The sequence below is a fragment of the Xiphias gladius genome, chromosome 8 (genome assembly GCF_016859285.1).
Source record: "Xiphias gladius isolate SHS-SW01 ecotype Sanya breed wild chromosome 8, ASM1685928v1, whole genome shotgun sequence".
Classification (NCBI taxonomy): Eukaryota; Metazoa; Chordata; class Actinopteri; order Istiophoriformes; family Xiphiidae; genus Xiphias; species Xiphias gladius.
Genome location: NC_053407.1, coordinates 26,378,483 through 26,405,226, shown reverse-complemented (window position 1 = coordinate 26,405,226; position 26,744 = coordinate 26,378,483). Strand labels below are relative to the sequence as shown.

Here is a 26,744-nt window from a genome sequence, read left to right as displayed (position 1 = left end):
CCTCCTTCATATGCAGCCTCAGTGGGCCCACTTCTTCTTTTAATACATCTATTGTGACGCCTACAAATAACAGAATCGAGTAAACACATGCATCTGTAATGGTTCTCTAAATGGTTCTCATTGTGAGGTTTTTACAACATGATACAACATTATTTATTTAATTTTTTTTTTTGGGTCTTCATTATGCTCTGACCATAAGACAAAAGTGGAAAAACCATCTAACTTTGTCCGCTACACTGAGAAAGGAATACTGTATTTCATAATAATGGACAACCGGATAATTCTTCGCAAGCTGTGCTTGTATCGGAGCTTTGTAGGTCTGAATTAATACGGGCTTATTTGCAGAATTGAGGTGAATTGGGTTTCCAACAAGTGCCTTCCCAGTCTGTCGGAACATAAAAGTAGCATTATCAAACTTAAGAGACCAAAAAGCACATTTCTTGCGTGTATATGCAAAAATTGTATCCGTAGTATTAAACCTGAAAGCACAGGATTTGAACCTGCTACCAGGTCCTAATACAGGGATGGGGGTTAAATAATAACAGAAAGCGTGTTTGCATCAGTGATGTTTGTCTACTCTGCAGTAAACTGAAACTATTTCAAAAGGTTCTGCTTGAGAAAAATGGCACATTACAGATGGGAGGCTCTAGTACTGTTTCACATACAAGGAGTTATTCAGCCCAAAGCAGTCGATTATTTATTGTTATTGTAATGTAAAATTATAACGTTTCATACAAAAACAAACTTTGGCTTCCAGGCTTTTCGTGTATAAATGAATAAATGGGCCTTTATATACGCACGGAATGTTCATTTTAAGTGTGTAAAACAGGAACAAAATTAGAAGAATATAAACCCCTGTTGTTGTTTTCAAGGGGAAATACAAGTGAAATGTATTTTGTGTTTCAAATGGAGGAAAAACCTCAGTTTGCCGCCTGTTTTTTAGTTGTTTTTTTTTTTTTCTTTCGAGACCTGCCTACTTTCAATGACTTCGCCGCTGACACAGGCGTTAGCTCCCCGGGTCACCCTCGGCTACGGTTACACTAAAATGGGCTACCTGAAACAAATTGACATCGAAAACTTCAAGTCTTGGCGAGGGAAGCAAGTTATCGGTCCCTTCATGCGATTTAATTGTATAATCGGCACGAATGGTTCAGGTAAGTGAACTTCTTTCTTTTTTTTTTTTTTTTTTGCCGTCAACTTATCCAGCTCTCTAGCCAGCTAATGCTAGCTGCCGGTGCTGACAGACGACGCCCACTGTCGGACGGGGTTTTGTTAGGTCGACGGATTTTAGCATAGACCTGTTTTTTGCCACGTTAATTTGGTGTAAACGACTGAATAAAAGACGATGTAAAAGTCTTTTTTTTTTTTTTAAACAGCACTTAATGTTAGTTTTTGCTTGATCCTAAAATTTAGCTTAGATCACAGAAGCTAAAGTTATTATTTCATTTTCAGAAAAGTGAAAAAAAGTGAAATTTTTGTTTTTTTTTTTTTTTGTTTTTTTTTTAAACCATTAATTAAGCTAAAAGTTAAAAAAACGTCTAAATAAAACTAAAAAAAAACTGAAACCCAACCCACTTTTTAGATTTTTGAAATTTACATTTTAAAAAAAAAAAAAAAAAAAAGTTTTATTTCTTCCCAGACCGGTCTAGACTAAAAAAAAACCTACAAACCCAGTTCTTTATCAGTTACCTGGACGGTCAATCAATAAACACAGTTAAAAAAAAAAAAAAAACAGTCCAACGGAAAAACAGGGAAAGGGGAGGAACAAACTCCGTTTCAGATTCTCCGTTTTCCGTTTATTCCGCTGAATTTGTGAAAAATGGCAAAAAAAGAAAAATTGCAATTTTGAAATGCTGTTTAAAAAAAAAAGAAAGAAAGGAAGAAGATAGAAGAACCTGATCAGATAAACCTGAACCTTATTTTTAAACCTCCAGTTTGCTTATCCCATTGAAGAGGGCCCTAGAGGAGAGAGGGAGATCTGAAAGTTGTGCGTGTTGTCCTGGTGAGTGAAGTGAAAGTGGAAAAAAGCAGCGAAATTGCCTTTTTGTGTTTTCACAAATGGAATAAAAAAAAATGAATCAATAATGTGTTTATTAAAACAGGATTTTATGCTTAGGTGATGATGATGTAGTCCTAGTTTGGTCTAGACTAGATATGGTTGTTTTAGATCTGGTCTGATCTAGTCTGGTGATGAAAAAAAAAGAAATTGAAAAAAAATTTTAACTGTATGTAGTTTTTTTAGTGTGTTGTTAGGTTTGACTGGTCTGTGAGTGATCTCAGTTGGTGTGGTTTGTGGTGTGTGGTGGTGGGTTTTGAAGAAAAGGGTGATTGAAGAAAAGAGAACTGGTTGTTGAGTATTTTTCCTTTGACTTCCCTTAACTTTTTTCCTTTCTTAAAACTTAAAGAAGAAGATGTTAAACTGTTAACTTATGTTAGTTGTGTGAGATTAAGAGTGATATAGAGATGTGATGGAAAAGATGTAAGTGATGTGATGGACGGGGGAGCCCCGCCCTGGGAGGGGAGCCTGAGCTCCCTCATCAGTCAAGGAGAGCAGAGAGATGGCCTCCACAGCACACATCCACGCACCTGCCATGCCGCACTGCCGATGATGAGCACATGGGAGAATCATCGATGGAATGAAGAGACCAGGATGATCTGTGTAATATTCTTGTCTTTGTAATTTTATTTTGTTGATTTTTTTTTTATTGGAATTTATGTAAAAGTTTTATTTTATTTTTTTTTTTAAACAGCACTTAATGTTAGTTTTTGCTTGATCCTAAAATTTAGCTTAGATCACAGAAGCTAAAGTTAGCATCCAATTTCAAATTTCAAAAAAAAAAAATTGCAACATTTTTTTTTTTTTTTTTTTTTTTTTAATTATCGTATTATGTTAAGTAAAGTAAACTAGAATGAATCTCAACGCCGTTTTTGAAACACTTTCAGAGAGATGAAAAAACCATTTATTTTGTGAAAAAAAAAAAAAAAAAAGTGCTATTTCCCTGCGTTTTCTCCATCCAGACCGGGTCTAGACTAAAAACCTGTTACATTTCTTCCTTTTATCAACCTAACCTGGTTAATCTTAACTAATACAAAACAGAAGTAACTACTTAAAAAACGGATCAGGGGATCAACAGAAGGTGTGTACTTTTAAAACGAAACCTCAGATTAAGTGAAAAAAAATGTTTTTATTTTGCTAATTTAAAAAAAAAGCAAAAGCACTGCTTTTGAAATTTTTCAAAAATAAAAAAAAGATCAAAGAACAAGAAAAAGAAGTAATTTAGATGACAACCCAACCGTTTCCTATTAAACAGTAATTTAGTCGTGATTGAATGGGAATGAAGTATGAATGTGGCTATGAAGCGGTTGTTTGATCTAACCTGGGTCAGTGTTGTGTTTTCACAGTAAAAAAAAAGCAAATTGCCTTTTGAATTTTCACAAATGGAAATAAATCTCAATTAAATTCTTGATGGATGTTAATGTCATGATAATTCCAGATCCAGATTAGACAAGTCTAGATCTAGTGATGGTGGTTCTAGGTTTAGTCTAATTTGATGAGGAAAAAGTCTTGAAAAAAAAAAATGAGGAAAAAGTTTTTTTTTGTATGTAGTTTCTCACTGTTGATCTGGTGTAGTGTTGATCTAGTCCAGATCTGACAGGTCTAGGTGTGGTGGTTTTGGTGGTTGGATTAAAAGTGGATTAAAGTGTATAAGAAAAAGCTCATTTTGTTTTATTGTCATTTCTGTTTTTTACTTTTCCTTTCCCTTTCATGTTAAGAAAGAAGACTTAAACATTGATGAGATAATTTATTTGATGTAGTGATGATGAAAGATGTGTCAAATGTAAAATGTAAAATGGACTAACTAGAGTCCCTGACGCCTGAGCGGCCTCGGGGCGAGTCATGGGGCGGCCTCCTGGTCCCTCCCCTCAGCACGTCAGGGACCTGGCCCCACCATGCCAGCCTGCTCCCGTGCCCATGCGGTATGGATGATGAAGAGACATGACCATCTCTTGGAGACCATCTGCGGTGGGTTGATTTTTTTCTTTATTTGATTTTTTTTTTTATTTTTTTTTTTAAAATTGTAGTTAAAACCACAATGTAAATTTTACAGCTGAAGCGGTTAGTCGATCGACTGAAAAATAATCAGCATTTTTTTAATAGATGTTTTTAATGAATTAATTGTTTTAGTCATTTCTAAATCAAAAATACAGAAACAGTGACAAATATTTTCAGACTCCAGCCTCTCAAACCAGGATTTCCTGCTTTTCTTTGCCATGTATCATGGTAAACTAAATACTTTTGGGTATTTGGACGTTGAGTCAAACAGATAACATTTGAAGATGTCAAGTTTGGCTCTGCGAGGTTGTGATGGTCATTTTTTGACGTAGACCAAACAATTAATCAATTAATCGATAAAAATAATGGGCAGATGAATCAATAATGAAAATAGTCGCTAGTTGAACTGATATGCTGTTAAAAATAAAAGTCCTGCATTCAGGACTGTATTATGAGAAAAATGTTTGTAAAGTATCGGAAGAAAAAATACTCATTATGCAGAATGGCCCATTTCAGTGTGTTAAAATTAAGGCTACAACAATCATTTTCATTATCAATTCATTTGCTGATTATTTTCCTGATAAATTGATTAATTGGTTTGTCTATAAAATGACAGTAAATAGTGAAAAATGTTGGTGAAAATTTCCCACAGACTAAGGTGACGTCCTCAGATGTCTTGTTTCATTGAGATGTTCAGTTTACCGCCAAGTGTGACGAAGGAAAAGCATCAAATTCTCACGTTCGACAAGCTAGAAACAGCAAATATTTGACAGTTTTGCTTAAAAAATGACTTCTGATAATCAAAAAGGTCACCAGTTACTTTACAAGACTATGAATAATTTTGAATAAACGTGTTTTGTATCATTTGACGCAGAACGTGTACCCCTGAAAAGTAACTGCAGTTAACCCAGGCCTAAAAACTTTAAGAAATTATATTATCCAGACTTTACTTGCACCTTTCAGCAAGTTACTAACGTCGTGGTAAAAAGGTTGCAATTTCTCTACTTGCTCTACTTGAGACTTATGCTTCAGTCTAATTGCAATAGAGGTAAATGAAATTTAGTTTTTGGTGCTCAAAGCATCGCTAAATTAAATTCTGAAAACTCAGCAGCAGCAGCTCTTTTCCATAGAGTGCCCCGGTTCCCTGCATTGTCCACAGATCTTGCTGTGAAGAAATAGCAGCTAAACACACTGTCTTGACACATGTCTGACCAGAGTTCTGTATCGGCTGTGACATTGAAGCCTGATTCCCATCTCTCCTAAGAATGAACGCATCAGTCAGTGTTTGTTCAAATCTGTGTTAACCGCTGGTCATTGTACTTTTCAGGCGACTCCTCGGAGTATCGGATCAATGGCGTACATGTTACTCTAGCCAAATACTTGGAGGAGCTTGAGAAGATTGGCATTGTGACCAAAGCTCGAAACTGTCTGGTGTTCCAGGTAAAACGCCAAGGGACTGCACTGAAATGTGTATCAGTATCGCTATATTTATATGTTTGGGACTTGTCTTGAAATTAGTCGTGTTAAACATGAAAACGCTGAAATAGCATATACAATATTTACAGATGTGGGACATAATTAAGATCAGCTCTACTTAATTTTTTTTGCTAACACTTTGCTTGAAGTACTCCTATTTAACATTTAACAGCATATAAACTTAGCAGAATTTAGCAGTATATAAAAATTTAATAAATACTGTAAAACACATTATAATATAAGATATACAGTATAACATAAGATATATAAGTATTTGTCACCAACTATAACTCCTCAAGTGGGCACCCATAAGTGGAAGCTGCTGTATAAACAGATAATGAATGACAATGTAGTAAAATGCAGTTGTAATGATAAAAAAATATGTATTCATATTAGAAGTTATAATTGTTGACAGATATAACTACATTATAGAGTGTTATAAACCATTTATTAAACTTTCATTTACTGCTTACAAATGCTAAACGGGGAATTAAAGTGTTCCCATTCTTTAATTTTTTTTTTTTGGTCAGACAAATTGTCATGCTGTGGATATCTCTGTAGGTGAATGTATGTAAAAGAAAAACAATTATGTGAATGAAATAGCGTTTTAGGACATCAAAAATGAAAGGAAGAACATTGAACATCACTACACTGACGAATAACATAAAACATGGTGAATATGCCAGAAACAGGCACAGTTGGTAACGGCTAGTAGTGATAATGCCTTACGAATTAAATCTGTAAATCATTATGCTCCTCACCAGGGGGCAGTGGAGTCCATAGCTTTGAAGGACCCAAAAGAGAGGACCAGGATGTTCGAGTTCATCAGCCAGTCGAGAGAGTATGCTGCAGAGTACGATAAGAAGAAAGAGGCGCTGCTGAAGGCCAAGGAGGACACACAGTTTCACTTCAACAAGAAGAAGTCTGCCACTGTTGAGAGGAAGCACGTGTCCCAGGAAAAAATGGAGGTGAGGTTCCACAAGAAGAGGAATATAATGTTTTCTGTCAACCCAGCTATAGAGTCTCATACGTCCTCGTCCCCAAAGTCACCACACACTATCAACTACTTTATCCTCCAGATACATTCGTGACCACCGTTAGAAAAAATAAGTTTCTGGCTGAGAGCAGGTGGCTTGAAGTAATTTTCCAACCTAGACGACAAAATGCTACTAAAGTAGTATCACTAATGCCACAACTCCTGATTTATCCATTCCTGCGTTGTGATCCGAAGGTTGGATAGCCGCAGAGGTACGGCTGGTCAAATTGTGATGGAGTGTGTGGGTTTCCCCCAGGAAATTGATTTTTGCAGAGGCGGCAATCGCTGCTAAACCACCAGCCACATCCCCACCCCATCCGATCACAGCTATTGATGGCCTGCCAGTTGATATGAACTTGAAACTAACTTCAACTCGATGCAGATTGTTTTGGGTAAAATGTGTAAGTGTTTTCACACATTAGCACCTGTTTGTGACTGATTTCACGTGTGCTGCTCTGATTGATTGCTATGAATGTGCGATGTTGATCAGATCCAGATCCTGAATCACTTTGTTTTTCCCTGAAGCTTAACAAACATAACTAATTGATTAGTCAATCAACAGAAACATTGTGTAGTTCCCAATCTTCCATTGGGATGATTTGCAATCTGAAGACTCCATCTTGGGCTCTTACTGTGATTTGTTTTTTTTTTTTTTTGTGATTTTCATGAGTTTTTGACATTTTTAAAATTGAAATTATAAATCGATTAATTTAGAATATAGAGAATTTAATGGATAATGAAAATTGTTGTTAGTAGAAGCCCTACTGTATTTTATGTTTGATAAAAATATAATATTTTCATCTGATGCCCTAATTTCTCAGGGTAGAGTTGCTGGTAAAATACAACTATAAAGTTCAGCGGTAGCACATAACACTGTGTATATTAAATACTTTATCATTTTGGGAAAAGAATATTGTTGCCATATGGATTCAACGTCATGCTGTGCCAGAGAAAGTTTTAAAGAAATATTAGCTTACTAGCTTATTAGAGTTTTCTTTCCTATAATGGGGCTTCCTGCTGGCCTCCATGTGGGGATGTGGCCCATGCTGTCTCTTCTGAAGTAGATGGAGGATAGAGCGGCAGGAATAAGATTATGTTGTCCTGCATTGCTGGTGTATAAGCGCTCACAGGAATAGCATCATGGACTGTTTAGCGTCAATTAAAATGTAGTGACCCCCCCCTTTTCCAGGCCCAGAGGTACCAGGCAATGGTAGATGACCTTCACCAAAACCGCCTGCAGCTGAGCCTGGCTGAGCTCTACCATAATGAGAAGGGCATCAGCGCTGTCAGCGACAACCTGAGGGAGAAACAGCAGGCTGCAGCTGCACAGAACAGAGACGTGGTGGACTGGGAGCAGACGGTCAAAACCCACAAGAAGGAACACGGACGTCTCACTAGAGAGCAGCAGCACATTGAGAAGGAGATCCGGTGTGTTTGTGTGTGTGTGGGAGAGTTCTGTTGGAAGGTTCAGTTTTTCTCGTGTTTTGAGTTTATTTTTAGGGGTAGTTCACTGTAACTGTGAAATAGTGTATTTTCTTTTTATAATTGGGAATAACCTGTAAGCAAGATGTGAAGTATATCAGTATATATAATTCTGTATATAAGTACACTTAAATATAGCTAATGGAGCAGTAAAAAGGTATTTTATTTTCATTTTTGTCCGTGTAGGGATATTTTAAATGCAAGCTACTGATGAAATCGTATATTTATCTCTAATCGAACTGGCATTTAATAGAAATACATAGGTGGTCGGTTCCAGCAAATATGCAATTGAGCAGAATTAACCCAAGCCTCCTCTGACTCTGTTACCCAGCGCCCAGGAGCATATCCTGTCCCAGTCTCGGTCCCAGTACATCAAAGCCAAGGTAAACACCTCCCATCACATGAAGAAGGCCGAGGAGGTCCGTGATGCCCTGAAGAAGAGTCAGAAGCTGCTGACCCTTAAAAAACAGGAGCTGGCAGAGGGTCGGCAGGAGATCGCTGAACTGGAGAGGACCTGGAGGAATTACGAGATGCAGGTCCAGCAGCAGGGAGCCTCCCGTGGGAGGGACATCGAGCTGGGAGAGGACCAGGTGAGTATGTGGCAAACATCTCCTTTCGCCTTGAATTAAGTCAGTTAACGTGATTAAAAATACAGCAACTGGCAGGTTGAAGGTGAGAACTATAATGTGTTTGTTTTGTGCAGCATGTATCATAAACATGGTATAAGTCCACTCATGCAGTGTTTACAATGCATAAGTTTATTTATATATATATGAAATGAAAACATTTTCAATAGAATGGTATAATGATATTTTAAGCCTTTACAGTTGATGCTATTTTTTGTTACGTATAGTTTTCACAAAGGCTTAAAATGAACGTCCTCGTTTAAATAAAAGTCTTTTCATTTTCATTTATTTTGGCTCTTGAGCTGGTATTGAATATCAGGTAGTTTAGACCTGCAGCCAGCTTAAAAGCGACAGGGACAAATAAGCAAAAAAGTGACATTGTCTACATTTTTCATATCGTGCTTTTGCATGTATATCTGCTACAGTTACAGCGATACAAGGAGCTGAAAGAGCTGGCCCGAAAGCAGGGGGCTGTCCTCAGCCAGCAGGCAGAGAAACTGCACTGGGAGGTGAGAGCGGACTACGAAAAGTTGGCTTTCGACCAGCGCAGAAAGAAGGAAGTGGAGGTACTGTCAGAGGCACATTTCTGCTGACTCTGTAAATCTTTTCAAGTAAATAAACACAGACTGAACAACTGCTGAAAGATACATGTATCTCACTCTTTCACACTGCTGAATCTATGATTAATATATCCTGAATTATACCATGCTTGAAACATCATCTGCTGTAGGCTGGCATCAGGAACAACCAGAATCAGCTGGAGGATTTAACACGTAGAGCAGAGAAGCTGGAGGAATACACCAAGACCTGCAAGTATGTCATGTCTATACCTTATCGCCAGATGCCCTGTACAATGTAATGTCAGCTAGTAAAACGCCTGTCAGTCACTCCACAACTGTCGGGGGAGACTTAACCCCGTGGTGATTTATCAGTGACAAATTAAATACTTCAATGTTAGGCAGGAAACTGAGCATACATTACAAAGGCACTGTATGTCTCAGGTCGTCCCTTGAGGAGTACCGCCAGCAGGAGGAGAGCCTGAGTGCAGAGCTGCAGCGGGGCCGCCAGCGCAGCGAGGAGGTGAACCAGGAGCTGGCGCAGGTGCTGGACGAGCTGGGGAACGCCCGCCTGGAAAGCCAGGAGAGCAGACGCCAGCTGCAGCGCAAAGAGCTGCTGGAGAGGCTTCGCAGACTCTACCCCGAAACTTTGGTGAGAGACAGACGGGCATGATGAGTAGGGATAATAATCATTCAACTCCTGATAAATTTAGGATTTTCTGAAAGCTGGTCATAAATCCCTAAAAATAAAAAAAGAGTATTTCTTCAAGCATCAGAAAAATATGACCTCAAAAAACACTTAAGTACATGGTCATCCATCGTTCAAAACCTTTCCAATGTTAAAAGTCCTTTGTTTGTCTTAATATACGGGTAGTAAACTTAACAAGGGCTATTTTTTTATGCTGCTCATAAAGTCTGGCCGCATAATCTGAGAGAAATTTCCCATTTCTTCATTTAATCTGTGGAAGTTATTCTGAACCAGTCTTTGACCTTTGCCGTCCCAGTATGGTCGACTCTCTGACTTGTGCAGTCCCATCCATAAGAAGTACCAGCTGGCTGTCACCAAGGTGTTTGGCCGCTACATGAACGCCATTGTGGTGGCTTCGGAGAAAGTGGCCCGTGACTCTATCTGTTTCATTAAGGAGGAGCGAGCTGAACCTGAAACATTCCTGCCCATCGACTACTTGGATGTAAGTTGAAACTTTAAAGAATTAAGTTGAAACCGTTTCCAAAGCAAGTCCGACATGCTGTAAAGTCTGTACAGAACTTGTTTGTTTCTTTGTCAGTCAGAGTAGTGCACATACGGTACTTGCCGTGCCTAGCGTCAGTGATAACCATCGCCACTGTGTGCCCAGGTGAGTCCTCTGAATGAGCGACTGAGGCAGGTGCCGGGTGCCAAGATGATGGTGGATGTTGTTCAGGTTAACGCTGCCACAGGCGCCAACCAGCTGAGGAAAGTGGTGCAGTTTGTCTGTGGCAACGCCGTGGTGTGTGAGACAATCAAAGAAGCTCGGAGTGTGGCCTTTGACGGGCAGGAGCGCATTAAGGTAAGCTTGACCCCTGGTCATGGACATGTGAGTCAGTTAAGTCCACCAGGTACAACAAAAGCACAACGCTTTTTATTTAGTTCAGTTTGCCACCCATCAATTATACCCGACAATACACTAAAATACACATTGAAACAACATCTCGCAATATCTTACAATGTTGAATACTACATACAATACAATGTTACGACTCAGAGCCTTTAAGCAGTAACTTGCTCACTGGCATGTTGGCCGTTTCTGGCAGCAGAGACTTTAATCAGAAGTGTTTTCTGTAGACCGTGAGCTTGGATGGGACGCTGTTTGCAAAGTCAGGTGTGATCTCTGGAGGCTCCAGTGATCTGCGGACTAAAGCCCGCCGCTGGGACGAGAGGGAGATGACACGGCTGAGGGACCGCAAGGACCAGCTGACAGCTGAGCTGCGCGTGAGTCAACATGCTACCTAAGCAGCAATAACCAAACGTCTTCGGTTAATTTTTTTTGATTTCCTGCCCTGTGTACAGATGATTATCGTCCAACGTTTTATATTTTCTTTCCAGTAAAAGGTCCTGCTGTGTTTTTTATGACAGGATCTGATGAGGCTGAAGCGGAAGGAGTCAGACCTGAAGCAGATCATTGCTCTGGCTCAGGGTGCTCACACCCGCCTCAAATACTCCAAAACAGAGCTGGAAAACCTTCGGAAAAAAACCATCCTCAAATGCCAAGCGGTATGATCAAAGTAATTCTTTAAAGAAGAAAAAAAAGCTTATTTACATTACTGTATGTTTACGTGTAAAACAGAGCCCCAGACGTATCACTATCACTTTCTCTATGGATGTCACTCACACTTGAATAACAAACTATATTATAAGTACAGGGATATATCCTGATAACACTGGAGCAGATACAAAGGGAGAGTTGATGGTTTCTCGGTACTTACTGTGTCGTTTCTTGTCTGGCTGTGGTTCTCAGGACATTTCTCGTATGGAGAGTGAATTAGCAAACCTGGACTCTCAGATCCAGATGCAGCAGGAAAGTGTGGAGGCAAAGGATGCAGAGATGAGGAAGATCAGAGACAGGATCAACCAGGTACTTCTGTCTGCAGGGCTTTCACAACCTATTTCTGCATGCTGACTTGAACTGAGATTTTATTTTCTTAATCTCTACGTTTACTGTATCACTAGTGAGATTTTAAAAAAGCCTTATAGTTAAATAATTAAATTCAATAAAACCGGATAATTATATAATGCTTCCTCACATTGTCAAGAATTGGCACAATTTCCAGAGGTCATTGGCCAGAACCACTGGTATACAGTTGGTGTTTAAAAAAAAACAGGGGGGAGGGGGGCATCTATTTAGCGACTATGGCCTACATAACAAAATGTGACATTTTAATTGTTAAATATATTTCACTGGTATCCTGCTCTAGTGGGTGATGGACAACCTTAACCACCAAATCCTTTACCAGCCCTAGCCTTGTGGTTGGTTATTGTGTATGCGCTTGACAGTGTAGATGATCTGTGTATCCAGATGGAGGACTTGGTGTTTTCTGACTTCTGTGCTGAGATCGGTGTGGACAGCATCCGAGAGTATGAGCAGGAGCACCTGAAACAGCAGACAGAGCTTGACAAGAAACGGTACGACAACCACACACCAGTATTTTCTGTATCACGTGCTACCAGTGTGTTTCAATGTAATTCTATATGATTTTTTATAATAGAAATACAACAAATATGAACTTCAGTTTTGTCCAGTTACTGACTTGCATCGCACAGTTACAGTTATTGTACAGTATGTCTGAAAATTCTCATGTCTTTTGCAACACAAACAACGTGATGCATCATACATCTCTCTCTTCAGGCTGGAGTTTGAGAGTCAGCTTGGTCGCCTGAATGCACAGCTTGAGTTCACACTTGACCAACTGGAGCAGCAGAAGAAGAAGCTCCACAAAATGGAGGAGACCATCGACAGCGAGGAGAGAAAAATGGCAGAGCAGAGGAGGGTAATAATCTCAAGCTTTCCATTCAGTGTTAATGTTAATATACAGCACTTTACTCTCGTAATTTGGCAGAGGGTAAAATAATACGCAGAATGACAAGTTAAGTTTCCAGGGAGCATGGCAGAAATGATAACTCACCTCCCCCTGGAATATTAATCCCTTTCAAAGTCTGCAATTGTGGGTTTAGTAGACGCCTGGGCCGTCGCTGGACACACTCTGGCTGAGATCAAACTTTCGGCCGTTGCGTGTTTGTATTCCCCCTGCAGGATGAGGAGAAGCTGCTGGTGGCCGTGGAGGAAGTTCAGAACAAACTGCTGGAGCTGAAGAACCGGCTGCTGTCTAAGAAGAGCCAAGTGGTCACTGCCAAAGCTGAGCTGGACCAGAAAACCCAGCACCTTCAAGAGTTCAGCAAGTAACGCTGCCTCTAATATTACTAGTGCTCTTGCCACTGTTACCGTGCTGCTACTACTGCCATCACTATTAATACTGCAACTGCTGCTCTTACAGAGGTTTCCCCTCTGGCAGATAGGAGAAAAAGTTGTGTCTAACCAACTGTGGGCGCTCATTTAATTTTTCATGTGAATGTCACTTAATTTACGGAAGGTGGGGAGTCTAATGATGACTGTAATGATGTTAATTTGTTCAGATCATTCTGGTCTTTAATTATGTTTATAGATCCAATCTGTAACCTCCACCAAGAGATAAAATCACAACATTAAAACCTGTTATCAGTGCTAAATTAATTAACAGGTATGTTATAACACAAGAGAACTACTTAATCAGTAATATTTGTGAAAATATGATTTAAAACGAACTACGTTTTCAATTATGACAAGTTATGACATTTTGAGTAAAGTGCATTTTTACACAACCTTGCTCCTGCAATGTGATGAGTTTCTGGTTGAAATATGACATTAGCGTGGGGCAGAACACGGGTGGGTACTGTGGGTTTTTTACTTTTCTAGTACAAAATATTCTCCTTTTTAAAACATCCCCTCATCCTTCCATTTCATGAGAATAAAATCCAGCGTCAAATAAAACCAGCAGAAATGATCAAATTTTGATATGGGGCCTTTTTTTTTTTTTTTGTCTCTATTTCTCTCAGAGAGTCGTTGAAGCTTCAGCGGGAGGTGATGTCTGCAGAGACAGCTCTGGAGCAGAAACGCCTGGCCAGACATAACTTACTGCTGGCTTGCAAGATCCAGAGTCTGCCCATCACTCTGCTGTCAGGGAGCCTGAATGAAATCAGTGAGGTGCAGGTAGGACAAAGAGAAGCGCAGACGTCTGTTTTGACAGTCGACTGTTCTCTCTGTCTTCTGACTGATCAAAGTGCAGCTTTGGAAATGTACTGAATATTAATTTGAGCTGAAATGACCAAATTTTGGATTTAATTAAAGAAGCTCTAGGAACCCTGATATTAGAGTAATGAAGACTGAGAAACCTTACTGAGGAAAGGACTTGAAGCACTTCTGGTGCCAGTCTTATCTGATGACTGACTCTTGTGGTATTTGCAGCTGGACACAGAATCTGAAAGCACTTCAGCCACCATGGACATCTACGAGAGAGAGGCACAGCTAGTCATCGATTACTCTGAACTGGAGGCAGAGTTCAGGGTGGGACATCAAGCTTCATCAGTACACTAACTTTCCCTTAGCGCTGTATGTTCGTTTGACCAGCGTGCACCGCAAAACATGTGTACAGCACATGCGTGCATTGAATGTGTGTGTGTACAGGGTCTGCAGGCGGAGGGGGAGGTGGAGGCTTGCCTAGAGAAGCTGAAGGAGTCAGTGTCCTCCATAGAGGCGGTGCTGCATCGCACCACTGCCCCCAACCTGAAAGCTCTGGAGAGGATGAGGGAGGTGAAGGACAAGTTACAGGGAGTGACAGAAGGTATTCAGTTTCTTCATCTATCAAGCGTGATAGGTGGAATATAAAAAAATATTTTGCCAATCAAAAGCACTTAATTGATCTATTTAAATTTTTATTCCCACATGGAATGTGTTGCTTAATGTTGTAGTAGTACTGTTAGTTGAGTTGAAGTATGATAACTAAAGTATCTGGATTGGTGATTCAGCTTCGTTTCCTCCCCCTCACTCAGCCTTTGACACCAGCACCAGAGTAGCCAGAAAGTGCAGCCAGGAGTTCGAGCAAGTCAAAGCGCAGCGCTTCCACCTCTTCAGCCGGTGCTTTGAGCATGTGTCCGTCGTAATCGATCAGATCTATAAAAAAATTTGCAGGAACAGCAGTGCTCAGGTGAAGCAACAAAATGTCGATCACAGAAACACAACGTTTCTCTGTTTTTTTTTAATTGTGTTTATCTGCATTTTTCTTCCCTCCCCCGCAGTCACGTTTGTAAAAAGAACTGTCAACGTCAGCTTTGCTTGGTCATACTTGACTGACTTAAACGTTTTTGGTCTAATAACCAACCAGTAGGTTTTGTGTGCACTTCACAATGAATATTGAACAATATTTAACAATACTCATTAGCACTGGACATTGCAGATGGTGTTACAGGGTATCTGTAGGTATTGATGGGGCTTAAAGTGATTGATTTCAATTTCCTCAAAAAGGCCTTAGCAGGTATTAAAAAGTATTTAATTTCACTTCTTAAATATTTTTTCTTCCGATGGCGTTAATGCTGCTAATAAAATGTTTCTGTGTGTGGTTTTAGCAAAAATGACTGGTAAATCCACAGTGCTGTTGTTCCAGACCTCTGACCTTAAGTAAAATTAGTAAAATATGACCTTTACATAAATTAGTTAGGTTTTAATTGGTTAATCCATTCATCCATCTATTTTCTGCTGCTTATGCAGGTCTAGGTCCTGTTTAATGATTGATTAATGACTTTATTAGGAATCATTTTATATACTGCTGGGAAGTACTGAATAAAAATGATTATATAATTATCAATAATTGCACGCACTTGGTAAGCAATTCTAGATCTCATCGTCCCCGCTGGTTTTCATTTTTATTTTTCATACTTCGGCCAGTATGTACGTGAAACAGCTTTTAAATCTCATTCCATGTGGTATTAAAACTGTCCTAAAAAGTCTTTAGATTTAACTTGGTAAACCCTCCACAAACCTTTTCGTTAGGGGCAGAAACAAGATGCCTTAGAGGGACGAGTTTCAGTTAAAGAAATTAATAGAGACCGCTGTATGTGCTCCAGGCCATTCTGAGTGCAGACAATCCAGATGAGCCGTACCTCGGAGGCATCAACTACAACTGCGTGGCGCCGGGGAAACGCTTCATGTCCATGGACAATCTGTCTGGTGGAGAAAAGGCCATCGCTGCTCTGGCCCTGGTGTTCGCCATCCACAGGTAACCCTGGAAGCTCAATAAGACCCCAAAACAGACTAGATTACATTAGAGTACAATCCAACAGAGTATAATAGATGAAACTGAAAATGAGATAAGGGAGATCACATAAACATTGCGTGTCTATAATAGCACCAGATAATGAGTAGAATAAACTGAAAGTCATCTTCAGTGACAGATGTTTCCTGGAATAATATAACAACATTAGTGTTTCGTTGACGTTAATTGTTAGCTGGACGGTTGCATAATTACCCCCAACAGAAATTCAGAACAGAACAGAGGGAATTGCTGCACAGCTGTTGACACACCATGAAATATCTCTCAGAAAGTTGGGGGTACTTATCTGGTAATAACCACAAGTTTTCAAAGTGATTAATGGACTATTAAAGTAATTTGTAGGCTTTGTAATTTGAAGAGCCTTGTGCTCCTCTCCTCTTTCACATCATCAACTTTAAGTGAAAAAGTCTCCTCTAAAGAGACACTTGACATCTCCCCTGAGTCCCATCCATTGCTGCTGCTGCTGCTTTCTTATTTTCTTTTGTGCTGAAACTATGTTCTTTGTTAAATTCAAGTCTTTTTTTTTTTTAATCCCTTTTGAAAGACACTTGTTTCCTTCTGAAGCACTTGTCCCACATTATCTATTATTTGTTGAACCACTTCTCTATCACGGCTGTGGCTTTGACATTTCACCCATGCTACTGGTTTAGTGTGTCTGTGCTGTTGGGCACGCTGGTGTCTGTGTCATTTCTCTCAGCTTCCGCCCTGCTCCTTTCTTCATCTTGGATGAAGTGGATGCCGCCTTGGACAACACCAACATCGGCAAGGTAAGTTCTCCGGCTGCATCCAGGGTTTGCCGGGTTTACTGCCTGCTCGGCACCAAGCAGCAGATGGACACAGTTACGAGAGCAGCTGGTGAACATAGTGGAGCATTTAGCAGCTAAAGAGCCAGATATTTCCCTCAGGAGTTGGTGGGGGAACATAACAGAGCGGTGAAAGTTGAACTTAGACTGAGTGATAATGTTGCTCTGTAACTGCTGGATTTTTTAATAAGCAATATCATATATCAACTTATAAGGTGACAATATGTTAGTGTTGTGTTCAAAGTGGCTAAAAACATGTTACTAAGGGTTTAAGTAATTTATTAATCAACAATGCCAATATGTTTTGATTCTATACTCTGCAATGGGAGGATTTACTGTTTTCTTTTTGTCTCGTTTCTCTCTTTTATATCATTGTTAACTGAAGATCTTTGGGTTTTAGACTTAGGACAAAAGAGGACATTTTTAAACTGCCACATTGAGTTTAGGGAAATTGTGATGGGGACTTTTCACTTTTTTTCTGGTAATTCACTGAAAGATTAATTGAAAAATAAAATTACAACCATACATGCTATTATTGGGTATGGTTTTACTTGTGTGTCGGGGCAGTTAGAGCTATTGGGCTTTCTAGCAACATAGTTTCTGATTGAGAGATGAGATCTATTTTATTTTGCTTGCAGGGAAATAAGCCACAGCACTAAGACCTAAAAAAAAAAAAAATGTATAAACAACGTAATGTCATTCATGTAATTGTTAAGATTTTACATTAGGTTTTGTGTGTTCATCCATGCACTATTGTCCTATTACCTTATTTTCATGGATTGCATTTCTGCATATCTTGTGTTGGGTGTTTTCGGTTTGCATCCAGGTGACCAGTTTCATCAGGGAGGAGTCCAGAGAGAACATGCAGATCATTGTCATCTCCCTGAAGGAGGAGTTTTTCTCCAAGGCAGACGCTTTGCTGGGAGTCTACTCAGACGTAACAAACGTTTAAGACCTGTTGGAAGTCGGAGGGGAACTCTTTTATTTCTTCATTGCATGTCAGTGCGGTCACTACATTGTTTGCCATTTTCCCCGCAGTTTGAAGAATGCATGTTCAGCCGCATTCTGACCCTGGACATGCGACCCTACCCTCTGGTTGAAGACGACGGTGGGAAACAGACCGGCGCGGAGGACAGAGTGGACGAGAGACGGGATTCGCATAGCCTCGAGTCACCTGCATGAAGCTCTCATTTTGTGTTTCCATTGCCTTTATTTTCATTGACCGTATCAGTTCTCAGTGTTCTCAGGTTTTGACTAGATGTAAAGGCAAAGTAGTTAACACCAAATAATGACTTTTATGTTCAATTTTTAGGCTGTTTTACTACACTGATTTTAGTAAATTGATTTTTGTAGTTCATTGAATCGTTTTCCTGTGGTAGCCATTTAAAGCTCCAGGTATTTAGTTTTTGATTGGATTCCTGAGCCACTTTATCAGCAGGTTGTGTTTTCAAATTAACCCACACGAGTAAATTCTTGCAAATTTAGTCAGTAACAAGACTGAAGGGGGACAGGGGAAGAATAAACACACAAAGACAGTCTTAAATACAGCGGTGCTGCTCCTGCAGACTGCATATACAACAGCGTTAAAAGAACGTTTATGTTAATGATTGTTTATGATCCAAGATGTTCCCTGTTAGTCAGAGGGGTTAAATGTTAGAAAATATATTATCAACTTGTTTTAGCATTTGTTACTTGAGTTGTTCTGTATTTAAGTTATTCTTTTCAGTGTGACTTGTGTGTCCTGTTCATAAATTCCACAGTGTTGACGAAGCTGTGTGTGCGTTTTCTGATGCGTGTATTGTTTTCTGGAGGCCTCAGTTGGCCACAAAGGGGCACAATTACTCTAGAAAGTTGAAAGTTTTATCCATTTAAAAGCATTAGCTCCATTTTACAGTTGGAGTGTCCATATCGGTAGTAGTAGTTACCAGTATTACCAATTAGTATTATTATTATTTGTTCTCAGCAAAAAAAATAAATAAAACTATAACAGGAAAAACTAGATTCATAGCAGGGTGATTGATTTCAGGAGGATTTTTTAGAAAGTAATAAAAGTCATTATTTTCACTTACAATAATTTTTTCGTGCCTGCCATAGACGGTAACATGAATCCTCACTTTTGGCCGGGAGAGTGACTTTGAAGCGCATCGACTCATCGTGGAAAACTTCAATCGGTTATTATTGATGTTAATTGGTTAATCTGTCCACCAATTTTCTCCCTTTTATTTTGGTCCAGGCGTGGATGGATTATGAGACGATGGGCCCGTGGGCATAGAAAGGTTAAAGGACCCCCACCCCTCCTGTCTGGGACCCCCAGACTGAAAGAGACACTGCATTGTTTGTCATCTTGTGTCTCTGGTCTTCGAGGGTCTCAGTGTGGACATTTTGCATCTGGTTTTATTTCTCTGTGGTCGTTTTGTGTCTGTGGTCTTTTAGGGTCTCATTGTGGACATTCTGTGTCTCTCTGTGGTTTTTTTGTATCTCATTGGGATAGTTTTGCTTGGTTTTTGTAGTCTTTTAACTGAGCTATGACTTTCAAACAAGACACATGAACAGTCACTTCATAACAGAGGCTCTGGACCGGGGGTCCCCGCGGGCCTGGCCAGTAAGTCCATTCATGGGTCCAGGTCACATTGATTAATTATATCACTGGGAATTATTGTTATAAACAGCTGGGACGTGCTGACAGAAACGTGATAGAAATGTCAATAAATTCATTCGCTTAACTGCATCCAGTGAGGGAGTAAAAAAGGTCATGAAAAGTCTTAAATGTGATTCGGTGAACACCGCAGGAACCCTGTGCCGGTCCGGTGCAGTTAGACCGCAGCAGCGGCAGGGGGCGGTAATGTTTTGGTCTGGGTGGTAGACAGCATAGACAATCCACGGGTAGACCCCGTGATCAATATTTACGGAAGTGCCGCCTCGTCGTGAGCTGAAGTCATTTTTTGTCACGTAACGTTCACGCGAAGATTGTTTAATCCCCTAAACTACGTGGGTATCACTCGCCGCCGGGGTTAGGGCTCATTTAGCTTCAAGTAAACGTCCCGTGGCCTGTTACCGAGTAGATTGTAGCGTGAACAACTGATACCAGACCGTTAGCGGACACAGCTGACATCGAAACCGCAGGGTAGCCGACAACCCTGACTTTACATGGTTGCCTCGCCGCCAGCCCGAATGTGTTCGGGGGTCCTGTGAAGACTCCGCAGACGGTCCACCATCAACGTATTCGAGGGGGGGGGGGTTATTTCGCCGCAGATTCTGGAAACGTTGGCGAAAGCTACCCGCTAGCTTGCTAGCCAGACGTCGGCACCATGGGAGCCGAGCAGAGCGGGGAAGCGGAGCACAAACACTCCGATTACAGCTCATCAGGTTAAACTGTCCTCTGCAGCATTAAACACATCACATTCAGTATTTTTGTTTTTATCCTTTATCGGTCTCTGCAGAAGTAAACCAAGGTGTATTAGCTTGCTATAAATAGAGTGACATTGCATTGTCAGTGGCGTTGAGGGGAAGTAAGGTCAAAGTAAAGTTGTAATCTTCTGTGCCGTTAATGCTTCAATAAAAGTAACGCATACATTTACTCTGAAATGGACCATTCTGCCTAATTAATACTTTGATACCATCTGCTCATTTTTCTGATAATAGTGGGGCTGCAATTAAGATTATTTTTGCTATTGATTAATCAGTCAGTCATTTGGTCAGTAAAATGTCAAAAATGCCCATCACAATTAGACATAATGAGTTTACTAACATAGAAAACAAAGGAAAGCAGATGGTATTCACATTTGAGAAGCTGAAGTTTTCTTCAGCTTCAGTTTTCTTTAAAAAGAATGGCACAAAATGATTTAATGTTTATCGTTGATCGACTAACTGGTTAATCGACTAATCGATGCAGCTCTGCTTCTGTATTTTTTGCTCTAGTTGGATTTTGGATATCGCATCTGTGCTTTTAAAAGAGTATTTTTTTTACATCGTGACATTACTTCTTCTCCCTAAGTGAAGGATGTGAGTCTCTAATCAGTGTAAACCACAGTAAATCTTCAAAAACATACTTAACACATTGTCAGATTTTGTGTTTTGGGGGGGGGGGGGTTACCGGCCAGTGATGCGTCCGTAACCAGATGAAGCGATGCGGCGTCATTTGTGCCTGTTACGATTAACGGGAATGTGGTTGTGGTTGCAGCGGTGCCGTCTCCGGCGAAGCAGAAGGCCAAGATGGACGATATCGTGGTTGTGGCCCAGGGGACCCAGTCAATGCGGAACATCCACAACGACCCAGATGTCATAAAGCTTCAAGAAATACCCACCTTTCAGCCCCTTTTGAAAGGTACCGTTTTAAGTTCCCCGGCTTGCCCACATCGATTTCAGTGTCATGTGTCAGACAGTTTGTCAGGTAAATAAGGTGCTTTGGATGCTTTAGGTGAGGATAAAACTAATGCAGTCTCATACAATGTACAGTTATATTACAGTTATAATGTTCAGTTTTTAATGAAACTGTTTTGAAAGGTCTCAACTTCATGAACATTTCGGAGAATGTAGTTCGGTGTTTCGAAGAAAACTGTGTGTTTTAACTTGTGTGAAGGTAGGACGCATTGCATTGGATTTAGACTGTTACTTCGTAAACAGATAACAGAGCGTAGATCTTAGAATACACTTCGATCCACAAGCGCTCAGCCCGCATTCTCTGGCAGATACTGAATGCTTTAAGATCAGATATGTGCATTTGGGAAGCCTCGGACGTGTTCACGTGTAAGGAGGCATTGGACCACCAGCAGCGATTTGGCTCAACACATGGATTGTCATTTGGTGTTTAGTGTAGAGCGCACACGTCTGAAAAACTTTTTGTAGACCACAATTTTTAGAACAGAAGTCAGTTAATTAAATATAATATAGCGATGTCTGGGTCTCTGGTAAGTCTTGACTATATCTGACAAAGATTTATTCATGGCTTAAAATGTTGCTCTGATAGATTGAATTTATGAGGAGCTGTTAGTGCAGTGTGCAGATCTTTTGTGTGACTTCACATGATTTTCAACCAGTCCCCACAGGTACATTTTCATATTCTTGCTAATTGTCACTGCAACCCATTATCGCTGTGTTTAGAGGGTGGATAATGAGCCAAGTTTCCCGTGTAGGCGCACTCCTGAAATAGCAGGAAGGGTGGCTCTGTCAGATCCTGTGCACAGCTGATTACAATAATTACCAAGCGTTGTGCTCTTGTCAAGTGTTACTCCGTTCCAACATGTCCACGTAAGTCCCTCGTTCTTCTCTCTCCACAGGCGTGCTGAGTGGCCAGACGTCACCCAGCAGTGTGTGTCTGGAAAGGCTGGATGCAGCTCAGGTTCTGCAGCTCTGCGTCCGGTACCAGGACCACCTACACCAGTGTGCCGAGGCCGTGGCCTTCGACCAGAACGCCCTTGTCAAGAGGATCAAAGAGGTAAGAATACCTTAGTGCAGTACGGGACCTGTATTATACAGGGTGTGTAACTGTTCAGCCCCAAAACAACAATATTAACTGTTTTGCTCCCAGCGGGTTGGATTAATGTCAACATGGTAAAGAAATGTGTGAACCACTAGCATGAGCATGTTTTTATTTCCACAGCTATCTACAGTCTACAGGAACTCGATGACAGTTTGGAAAATGAATTCATCGTAAAAGTACTTTATTGAGCAAAAGATCCAAATATTCACTTATTCACACACGTCTCAGATGTGAGGATTTGCTGCTTTTCTTTGTTTTGTAGCAAAGAAAATTGTAAATTAAATTTCTGTCAAAGTTTTTGGACTGATGCCAGTTAAAAGTAATTTGAAGACATCACAGTGATGCAGGGAAACTGCATTTTTTTTTAATTTCATAGATCCAATAGTTGATCAATTAAAAAATATTGAAAAAACAAATTATTTGAATCATCAGTAATGAAAATGATCATTATTTGCAGTCATATTCCAAAGACGAAAAAAGTGCAAGACTTCATACAGTAACAGTCATTGGGACTTGATTACATGTTAAAATAATTTCATTTTTGCATTTGTGATGTTTGATAAAGACAGCGGCATTCGAGGAAGGATGTGCTAAAACTTTACATATTTATTGGACACATGGTATTGTCTGAATTGTTTTTTTGTTTTTTTTCCAATCAATTACATTTGCATTAATATTGTATATAAACATAAATATACATATACATTTTATACATGTTGTAGTGTTTTTAGTATAAGGCAGCGGTGAAGCAGAATTTTCTGAGGTTTATAAATCGTCTAAACTATTTCTCTCTGTTTTACTCTGAGATGATTCAAAGTGTCATCAAAAGTCACAGAGTATCTCTCTGTCTCTCTCCCGTCTGTTTCTTTCCAGATGGACTTGTCAGTGGAAACCTTGTTCAGCATAATGCAGGAGCGCCAGAAACGCTACGCGAAGTATGCCGAGCAGATCCAGAAGGTCAACGAGATGTCCCTGATCCTGAGACGCATCCAAATGGGAATTGACCAGACGGTGCCGCTGATGGAGCGCCTTAACAACATGCTGCCTGAGAGCGAGCGCCTGGAGCCCTTCAGCATGAGGCCTGACGGGGATTCTGCCGCAAAGTAGCCCCCTGAAAAGCAACACAGCTGCCTTCTACCCAAGTCTCCATCCAGTCCTCTGTCCAGGAGGAATCGCAGGTCTGTCCAGCTGTAGGGATACCAAGTATTTACACGAGTAGAAGTCTTCATACATTAAAGTGTATTTTGTTTTCATAGTAGAGGATGAGCTCAGGCGTAAGACTGCTTTGGTCAGCTCTCCAGATCACGATCAGTTCTTTTCCTTAATGCAGGACATTTTGCTGAACACACATGGTCTAAATAAGCAACATCCCACGTACTTCAGCACTTCTGAACTGCAAACGCATTCACACCAGAGTTTAGCCACACCCTCCCGCCACTGGCCGCCGAGCAGCTCTGCGGGATCAGTTCTGAACCCACCAAGTGCTGCGTTAAAGTGTACCCTGACCATGCAAGTGGAGGCCCTGGAGATTATTATTCATCATCTCTTCCCTGCAGGGAATAAAACTGGAAAGTTTCCAGCTACATGCTCTCATTGCTAATCCAGAGGCAGGGGAGGAACAAACGCATATGAAAGAGACAGAATGAATTCCATAGGCTCCAAAATCTTTGGAGATGTGTCGCAAGTTTTAGAGACTCAAATTTGGGTGTGAGCAACATAGAAGTGTCTCAAAATGGTTCGCGCTGCTCTCGAGATTTGCATACACCTGTCAAAACATCAGAGGCGCTTGAGAACTTGCAGTGGAATCGTTTTGGATCGCGCACTTCACATTACAAATATTTGTGGTCTGTGATCCTGATATTCATCTCACTCCCACGCCATATTCCTGGTTCCCCGTCTGAAGCGTCCTTCCAAGAACTGCTTGTGTGCAGAGTGACGGCTTTGAGTTTTCTGAACTGCATCGGCGTATCATTTTCGGGATGTTATGGCGAAGAGACTCACGGAGTGTACGAAGAAAGATTATTACGTCTGGATTACACAAAGAGCATGGATGTGCTGTACATTTTTTTCTTATTTATTTGGATGCTTGTCCTTAAGCAGTTGTATCAAGACTTTTTTTTCTTGCAAAACAGTGAATAAAGATACATTTAAAAAAAAAAAAAGAAGGGACTATACAGACACCCTGATGCTTCAGGTCAGAATATTGGTGGAGAAAATGGGTGCAGAGGTGAAACCCTAACGTTTAATGAAGTTAACCCACTCGACACAGATCTCCGTCCAAACCATGCTTTTAGATCATCGTACCAAATCCCAGCGTTAACTTCCTGTGTTCGCTTTTCACAATTATAGCCAAACATCACACATACCAAAGATTCACAAATCCTCAAAGCTGTTACACTATAAGTGGCGTTTGAGAAACAGTCATATTTTGTTGGGAAGTGATCACGTTAACTTCGCTACTTCATCTGTTGAATAATTGTATCATAAGTCATTCTTCATTAAGCTTAAAGAGCTTCCTAAATATTAACGGAAAAAACAAAGTATTTTCTTGCTTCCTCCCAACTGGTCTCTGTCCATGCAGGTAGCCTTGGTTTTATCGGCCCACGTCTATAAATATCTGTCTGCTGCTGCCACCACATTACAATGGATGTAACAGGAATTTTATTTCTGGTGCTTACAGCATTAAGTGTGTGTGCGTGCGTGTGTTTGTGTGGGTTTTTTTTTTTTTTTTTTTTCTCTCATTACGCTGAGCGAACCCTTTAAGTACATAATCACTGGTCAGTTTGCATTGTGGCAATAAAGAAACGCTTGAAAAATGGTGTTATCGTTGCAGTAGTGTTTCAGTATAAGCCTGTGTAAGTCCACTAGGTGGTGCCAGAGGTAACGCAACACAGTCCGTGGCTCCCTGACTCATGTTTTAAGGTTAAAAGTCGAAAAACAGAGTTGCGTCAATGAATATGCAAGAGCTTGGGTGTCTGCTGTTTCTGCTCGACCACTGACTGTCAGAGGAATCAGACCCGTGACTTTAAAAATATTTAACTGTCTAATCACCTGTTCATTTCCATTAGTTCTACTAGCGCTTCAGAAAGCCCTATCTCATCTGAGCGTGTAATTGCATTCACATCTGCCGCTCTCTATCACTATAGTCATTTCATTATCACAGTGCTCACCAGATTTCCTAGATTTTTTTTTTTTTTCTTCCCCCCTTGTAACCCCAAACCATAACCAGCTCAAACAGGCAATATCACACTGGTTGGAGAGAATTGGACAGTGATGGATATCTGACCAACAACCAGCCAAAACCTGTCCGTAGAGCCTGAAGTCCACTTACTTTCTTTGTACAATCTGATGATTTTTTTTTTTTTTTCCTCTTAATTTGACCAGAGTCCCATCACCCCAGACCGTGTTGATGGCTGAGGTGCTTCAGCATCTCACTGAACTCTGTTTACAGTCACAAATCTCTGCTTTGCTTAAGAGCTGAAATTATTAATCGATCAATTGAACAGTCGATCAGCAAAAAAAAAAGAATTGGCAACTACTTTGATAATGGACTAATCATTTTAATAATTACCTCTGCCAAGGAGGTTACGTTTTTGTCCATGTCTTTGCATTTGTCAGCAGGATTATGTTTCAGAAACCACTAAAACGTTTTGCACCCAACTTGGCGGCGGGGTGGGGAACGGGCCAGGGAAGAGCCCATTACATTTTGGGGCAGGTCCGGATCATTTACCACGAATTTGAATTTTTTTTTCTATGAAGTTTTGTGTATGTTGTTTTACACCGGCCTGAGTGCCATTCTAGTTTTTGATGCAAAAGTGCCAAATATTGACAGATTCCGACTTCTCATATGTCTGGATTTACTGTTTGTTTCTGTCACATATGATGGAAATGACAAACGTTTCGATTTGGGGTTTTTGATCAAACAAACCAAGTAGTTGAAGGACGTCCCTTTGGGCTCTGGGAAGTTGTAACAAGTGTATTTTTGCAGCTCTTTTTTTCTCAGCAGATTAATTGATCGTGAAATTAATTGTTAGTCGCAGCCCTACATTGGCTTGACACTCGCTATTTCAAACTAGGGGTTCACTGAAAAACTCACGAGCAGTGAAAATGAATAGCGTTGCTGTGACAACCGGCAGCCTTGAGCTGTCACATTGTTAGCTGTGACACAAATGCATAAAGTTAAAAGTTTGTAATATGGTCATTTTAATCACTTTATTTATTTTCGGTTGTGAAAAGTGCACAGTAAAAAGTAAAATTTGCGGCACCGTCGGCCAGCCCTCACAGCAACGTAGGGTGTTATGCCTAATCAAACTTGGTTTTTCTAAGAATCCCCT

General features: G+C 40.3%; 2 protein-coding genes across 3 annotated transcripts; both read left to right on the top strand.

The window, feature by feature from the left end:
• The first annotated feature begins 977 nt into the window (after positions 1–977).
• On the top strand, positions 978–18,852 carry smc1b (structural maintenance of chromosomes 1B). Its single transcript, XM_040132996.1, is given in 26 exon segments — positions 978–1,217; positions 2,542–2,588; positions 5,270–5,284; positions 5,333–5,494; positions 6,295–6,498; positions 7,756–7,994; positions 8,380–8,638; positions 9,100–9,240; positions 9,405–9,487; positions 9,676–9,883; positions 10,236–10,421; positions 10,587–10,778; positions 11,054–11,200; positions 11,345–11,482; positions 11,727–11,843; positions 12,285–12,391; positions 12,615–12,756; positions 13,020–13,165; positions 13,859–14,012; positions 14,268–14,366; positions 14,487–14,643; positions 14,852–15,006; positions 15,923–16,074; positions 16,826–16,895; positions 17,758–17,868; positions 17,970–18,852. Coding segments are annotated over 26 exon segments (3,810 nt in total). The 5' UTR covers positions 978–982; the 3' UTR covers positions 18,114–18,852.
• A 979-nt stretch (positions 18,853–19,831) lies between these two features.
• On the top strand, positions 19,832–25,209 carry borcs5 (BLOC-1 related complex subunit 5). 2 transcript variants are annotated; one of them, XM_040132994.1, is made up of 4 exons: positions 19,832–20,297; positions 21,112–21,255; positions 22,208–22,365; positions 23,284–25,209. In XM_040132994.1, exons 1-4 carry the CDS (start codon positions 20,240–20,242, stop codon positions 23,515–23,517), a joined length of 594 nt encoding a protein of 197 aa, XP_039988928.1. In that variant the 5' UTR covers positions 19,832–20,239; the 3' UTR covers positions 23,518–25,209. The 2 variants fall into 2 exon arrangements, with proteins under 2 accessions (XP_039988928.1, XP_039988929.1); XM_040132995.1 differs by lacking the exon at positions 19,832–20,297 and adding an exon at positions 20,304–20,933.
• Positions 25,210–26,744: the final 1,535 nt, after the last annotated feature.